Here is a 6,489-nt window from a genome sequence, read left to right on the forward strand (position 1 = left end):
CAAAGAGCACTCCAGCCCAACACACAATCAAACAGTTTTCATTTTCAATCTCCTGCTTCCACCGTTCTGCCTCCCCCAGGCTCTCAGTGACCTGGTCAAGGGGGAAGAAATAAAAAAAAAAACCAACCACAAATAGCCCTCCCCTTATCCCAGCTTGTCCTCTGCCAAGCTAGAGGTACAGGGGCAGACTTCCTCCTTCCAGACAGAAAGTAGGGGAAAGTTCCTTCCACACACTGCACCCTCACCTGCCAGCAGCACCCTGCCCTGCGCTCCTCTCCCAGTCCATTCCAATGCCACCAGAGCTGGGTGCTGCTCGAAGAGCCTCCCTGTGGATGAAGGAGGAAATGCAGACCCTCGCCTGCTGCACCAGCCTGCTGCTGACCAAGGGCCAACTGGGTGAAAGGCAAAGCACTCAGGGAACTTTTCAAACAGCCTTCAAGCAATAGGCTGTCTTGTTCTGTTCCGGCTGCAGGGTGCTTGGTCATGTGAGAGCTGAACTTGCATTCACAAATGGAGGCTCTGCACAAGGCCTAGAGCATAAGCAATGATCAAAGAGACAGGAGATGGGGCTTCAAAGCTTTTAACACACGCATGCACGCACACACAGAACAGGGCTCAAAACTCTATTTTTTTAAATCATTTATTGACTTTACCACACTGGGGAAAAAAAAAAGTACAAAGAAATATAAAAATTCGGGTCCTTCAAAGCAAGTTGCATTGCACTGCAGCAGGAAATAAACTGTGCACTGCTTTGCACCAGCAAGGCAGCAGGCCCAGGAGCAGCCCCACCTGGAGAAAAATCACGTACCCACAGATACCATCCATTCAGAAATGTGCCACGGCCAAAAGGAAAAGGCTTCACACTCCTTGACCGGTTTGAAACACATTGCATAAATCCTAACAGCATTAAAAAGGGAAAAGAAACACTAGGAGTCGTTCCCAGCGGTTCAAGGCAAGAAGGGCTTCCTCCCTCTCTCCCTTTGAGATGAAAAAGCAGAACACAGTTGTAGCCTTCATGGCCAGACAGGGGAATTTCCCTGCCCTCATCACCCCGCAGCTGTGGGGAGGGTCGCCCTTCATGCAAGGCTGGGGACAGGCAGCCACCCTGGGCTCACAGGGGGGACAGGACTCCTCTGTGCAGCTCTGGGGGGGATGTATACCCATGTGAAGAGCCCTCCATGTGCCACAGCCATCATTTTCTGCCCATATAAGAAAAACAAACAAACTAAGAAGCTAGGCAGGCACTTTACACACATCCTTCGGAAGTGCCCTGTCTCGAGTAAATATCTTTGGAGCAGAACTACAAAAATAAGACCAGCAGAACAGCTACAGCTCAGGAAGCAGCATGTTTTGCAGCCTTCAATACAACCAGTGCTAGTACATCCCAGGCCTTCATTTAAGTGCCCCACAGTGACACTGAGAAAACAGCAATAAGCTGCTGGTGAGGTGTAATTCAACCACATTAAATCTCCCAAAGTAAGGGGAGCACAGAGCAGCAGAAGAGCAAAGAGAGGTTTGGGAGCTGTAGGACAAACCCTGCTCACAGGGCAGCTGCCTGGGAAACACCTCAGTGCAGGAACTGCGCCTTTCCTGCTGAGGAGCCTCCGTACTGAAGAAGAGGAAGAGGTTTGAATGACTGCAAGTTTCATTCATCCCAAAATTCAGGACTATCAACCACTCTGCATCATCACGATGACATTTTAACAACAGGGAACAGAGTCATCTTTTGAGGTGAAATGTGCTCCATCACTGCAGCTGTATGGCACAGAACTTCATAAGCCTGAGTGGCTCGCTTTCACAGCATCAAACTAATTGTCTTCATTAGTGCAAGCATCTCAGCTGTGAGGACCACGAGGGAACACAGCCACATGGAGTACAACTGCCACAGGGCAAGTAAGGAAGTCTAAGATACAAGCAGAGGGCCGAAGGCAGATCCAGAGCTCCCAAAAGGTGTGCATTAAGGTGAGAAGTGAGATGTGAAGCTAACACTGCCTTCATCGCAGAGAGGAAGAAAAGAAACAAATCACAACAGAGTCCTTGGCAGATCATTTCCAAGCTAGTGCAATCACGCGCCAAACTTTAGCATCCAAATATAATGGACAGAGAAAGAGAACGTCTGTGCCTCCAGCAGGACAGTGCTGGTTACCAGGGCAGCTCTATGACTCTGAAGGGAGAGAATCAGATGGCTCAATTTGCAGGCAGATCTTTTTTCCAAGAGGAGACATCAGTACAGTAGATGGAAAATCCCTTTTCATTTGGACACAAAAGTTCTGTCAAGTGCCAGAGCTGGCTTCTCTTGGGCCACAGTCTAGAAGCCAGACACACAAGCGGAAACCGATTCAGGCCATTGGGAAAGGAGAAACACATTTTAAGGAAGTGAGAAGTCGAACGTTACCAAGGTGCAGGTGCAAAAGTAAAAGCATTTCCCCTTCCTCCTGCTCTCTGAGATCTGAAGATGACAGCAAAGCTACGATTCAGTGCTACCAGCAGGGCAGCCAGCCAGTGGTGTCCCACCATTCCGGTCTTGTTGTCACCAAGCACCTTTCTTTCACTGACCACCTGAGGAGGAATTTAGATCTGGAAAGGGAAAAAAGAAAAGCTAGAACAATGCAAAAGATGCACGTGAAATCAAAGACAAGAGACCCCCCCATCCCTCTACCTTCTGATCCAGCCGCTGATAATCGCCAGATTTGGGCCGCCGGCCGCCCTTCGATCGCTTCCCTTCCAGGGCAAAAGCAATGATCTTTGGAGAGAGAGGCAGGGACAAGGTGAGCAGGACAGGAATGACCACATGCAGTTTTCCTGACTTCTAACAGAGGCACTTTCTAGTGGGCCATTGAGAAGCCTCACTTGCCTCCTAAAAGCACTTGAAACAAACAAATGTCATTGTTTAAAAGCAGCTAAGACTGAAAACAGGAAATAATGAGGCTTTCCCAACATGCAGAAAACAGTTAAAAAGTTGTTCCCTCTCCTACCTCAAAAAGAGAAGGGAGAAAAACAGCAGAAAAGATGAGCGTTGTGTCACTTGGGCTGTATTCCCCCGTGCAGTGCTATTTAAAGACAAGTCTTTCGCAACCTGCTACAGAAAACTCATTGTCTGTGAGAAACACAGAGCAGCTGCACAGATCTTTTCCTTTTCTCCTCCCTCACCTCCGTTCCTCACTGCTGAAAATAACCACTGGAGTCGAGGCCATTCCATTTCCACAGAGATCCAAACACTTTCCTGGTTACAACACTCCTCCCTGCTCATCTCAAAGCTGTTGAAATCAAGGCCTCAAATTAAACATTAACCAAACATTAACAAGCAGGAGGTTTGAGCAGGAAGCAAAAGGCAAAAATGAGAGCAGCAAAGGGGAAAGATCCTCAATTGAGCATGCCCCCCATCTGCAGCGCTGCCCAACGACTGAGAAGGAAGCTCTTAAACCTCAGGGGGGAACTTGGGCAAGGAGCAGAGCCACTCACCTTCCGTTTGTTGTGATAGGCAACATACAGAGCAGCAACAATAATAGCCGTGGTCACCAGATAGGCAAAGAAGTGGCTGTTCTCTGACTTCTCCCCCGGAGAAATGGGAACACTCTTCTCTCTCTCCTTATTTAACAAGGCAGCACCGTTACCATTTCTAACCCCATCCTCTTCCTCAGGGAGTTCGTCACCATCTGGAGAGCCTTCAGTGTCATGAACAGATGAAACTGACTGTGAGGACTGGCCGTTATTCCCCAATGAGCCTGCCTGGGCGCCCTGACTGCTGTCCTGTGTGTTGGCATTGTCATGTTGCTGGTTGTTGCTGCCTTGCTGGTCATCCTGCTTGTTGGTGCTGTCGTGCTGTTGGTTGGTCTGGCTCTTGGTGTTTTCATGGTGTTCATTTGTCTGGCTGTTGGTGCTTTCATGGTGTTCATTGGTCTGGCTGTTGGTCTGGCTGTTAGTGTTTTCATGGTGTTCATTGGTCTGGCTGTTGGTGTTTTCATGGTGTTCATTGGTCTGGCTGTTGGTCTGGCTGTTGGTGTTTTCATGGTGTTCATTGGTCTGGCTGTTGGTGTTTTCATGGTGTTCATTGGTCTGGCTGTTGGTGTTGCGGTGTTCATTGGTCTGGCTGTCGGTGTTTTCATGGTGCTCATTGGTCTGGCTGTTGGTCTGGCTGTCGGTGTTTTCATGGTGCTCATTGGTCTGGCTGTTGGTGTTTTCATGGTGTTCACTGGTCTGGCTGTTGGTCTGGCTGTTGGTGTTTTCATGGTGTTCATTGGTCTGGCTGTTGGTGTTGCGGTATTCATTGGTCTGGCTGTCGGTGTTTTCATGGTGCTCATTGGTCTGGCTGTCGGTGCTTTCATGGTGTTCATTGGTCTGGCTGTTGGTGCTTTCACTATGGCCTTTCTGGCCATTTTGGCCATCAGTGTTGCCATCTTTCGGTCCATTTTGGCCATCAGCGTTGCCATTTTCCTCATCATTTTGGCCACCAGTGTTGCCATTTTGCTTGGTCTGACTGCCTTCGCTGTCAGTCTTGCTGTCCTGATGGTTGTTGTTGCTGTGGGCGTCAGTTTGGCTGTCACTGTTATTCTGGGTGTTGGATTGGCTACCAGAGTTACTGCCAGACTGCTTGCCATCGTTGCTGTTGCTCTGGCTGGTGCCTTGGCCAACAGTGCTTTGTTTCTCTTTCCCATCTTTTTCCCCTGTCTCTTCAGGCTGGTTCTTCTCATCCTTTCTCAGGTTTTGGCTTTGATCTGTATCACCTGCACCTCCCTTCCCATCTGTTGTCCCTCCGTTATCTCCATAACTTGCATTGTCGTGCTCTCCAACGTTTGTTGAAGGGTTGGTGGACTCCGAGTTCTCTGATCCCTGCTGCCCACCTGTCAGCAAACACACCGAGACCGCACTCAGTGCCAGAAGCACGTGCGGCTGCGCTAAACGGCTCCCGGCCGCCACGGCCCACCTCCGCCAAAAGCAACCCGACGCTCTCCCATGAGGGGCTGGAAGGGGAGAGCCCAAAAGGGGGAAACCCGGCGGCACGGCGCTCCCCAGGGACCGCCCCAACCCTGCACCGCCTCCCACCGCACTCAGGAGGCGCCCAGACCCCCCCGCAGACCCAGCGCCGGTGTAAAACCCACGGCAGTCGGACCCCCAGCCGCTCCCGGTTCCCCCCAGCACCCCGGGCACCTCGCGCTACCTGCAGCCCCGGTCCCAGCCCCGGTCCCGGCACTATTCTGGTTTGTGGTCTCAGCAGCGATTCCAAGCAGCAGCAGCAGAAGCGAGAGCAGCCGCAGCGCCATGCCGACCCCGCGCCTCTCGCCCGGCTACGGCCTGCTTCCGCTTCCGGTTCCGTTCAGGAACGTCACTTCCGGCAGGAGATCGTGCACATGGGCCGCGCGCCGACGGGGGGCGGGGATTATGGGGTGGGCGTGGTTTTGTTCCGACTGGGCGTGGCTATGCAAATCAGACGACCGTGCTTGGCGGGAGGGCCGCGCGCAGGCGCAGAGCTGCGCTTTGGGGACACAGTGGGGGTTTGGGGGCAGAGCCGGCGGTGTGGGGCCTCGCGGTCCCCTTCTCCTCGTGGGACGCCGCTTCTGGGGTACGACCCCTTCGGAGCAGGGCCGGGTTTCCCTGCAGCAGCAGACGCCCCCAGGTCCGCTGGGCTGGGCGGGGTGCGGGATCAAATCTATTAGCAAACGGGAGGAGTTAACGACGCTAATTAAAATGTATGCGCTGCAGCCTCTGCCCCCGGCTGCTTTGGCACGGCTCGGCGCGGCACGGAGCGGCAGGGCGACATCTGGCGTGATCCCCCCGCAAGGAGCGGTCCCGGGGAGCCCCTAATTAGCTCCATCTGCGCAGGAGACCCCCGGGACCTCATTAGGCATTTCAATTAACGAAGGGCCGGCGCTGCTCTGGGAGGGTGGGGGGACGCGACACGCTGGGGGGCTGTTTGACGGTCGCGAAAAGGAAAAGGGACGGAGCGACCCAAAGAAAAATGGGTTCCAGGTGCTGTGTGCCACGACGAGATGTCATCCAAAGGGAGATGTCTGCTGCCGGGTGCCTGGTGCCACGGGGACTGGGAACATGGGATGCTGCACCAGCGACAGAGCCCAGGCTGGCCAGGACCCCGTGTGGCTGTGCAGGACGCAGTGTGGCTGTGCAGGACGCAGTGTGGCTGTGCAGGACTCATTGTGGCCGTGCAGGACTCATTGTGGCTGTGCAGGACTCATTGTGGCCGTGCAGGACGCAGTGTGGCTGTGCAGGACTCAATGCCTTCGTGCAGCCCCATGAGCCGCAGCTCTGTGTGCCTCTCTCCTCCAGCAGGAATAATCCAAACCCGGAGAGCACCCAACAGATGTTCCTTCTCCGTATGGGAAAACTCCGAGCGAAACAAAGAAATATTCTCCTGCTGAAGTCCAACATCTGTTTGAAGCTGTCTGGCTGCAGTCCAGACTTTAATTCTTGTGACAGGTCTCTTCATGCCTTTAATTTCCCATGAAATCCCATTCAAGGCGCTGCTGGCTGCAT

The 6,489-nt window shown here is 52.9% G+C and overlaps 1 protein-coding gene across 1 annotated transcript; it reads right to left on the bottom strand.

Annotated features, from left to right (window-relative positions):
- Positions 1-624: 624 nt before the first annotated feature.
- On the bottom strand, positions 625-5,324 carry TGOLN2 (trans-golgi network protein 2). Its single transcript, XM_031597042.2, has 4 exons — positions 5,159-5,324; positions 3,463-4,841; positions 2,660-2,743; positions 625-2,577 (listed from the first exon to the last, which is right to left on the bottom strand). Exons 1-4 carry the CDS (start codon positions 5,259-5,261, stop codon positions 2,572-2,574), a joined length of 1,572 nt encoding a protein of 523 aa, XP_031452902.2. The 5' UTR covers positions 5,262-5,324; the 3' UTR covers positions 625-2,571.
- Positions 5,325-6,489: the final 1,165 nt, after the last annotated feature.

This window comes from Phasianus colchicus, chromosome 27, assembly GCF_987193195.1.
Source record: "Phasianus colchicus chromosome 27, bPhaCol1.hap1.1, whole genome shotgun sequence".
Lineage (NCBI taxonomy): Eukaryota > Metazoa > Chordata > Aves > Galliformes > Phasianidae > Phasianus > Phasianus colchicus.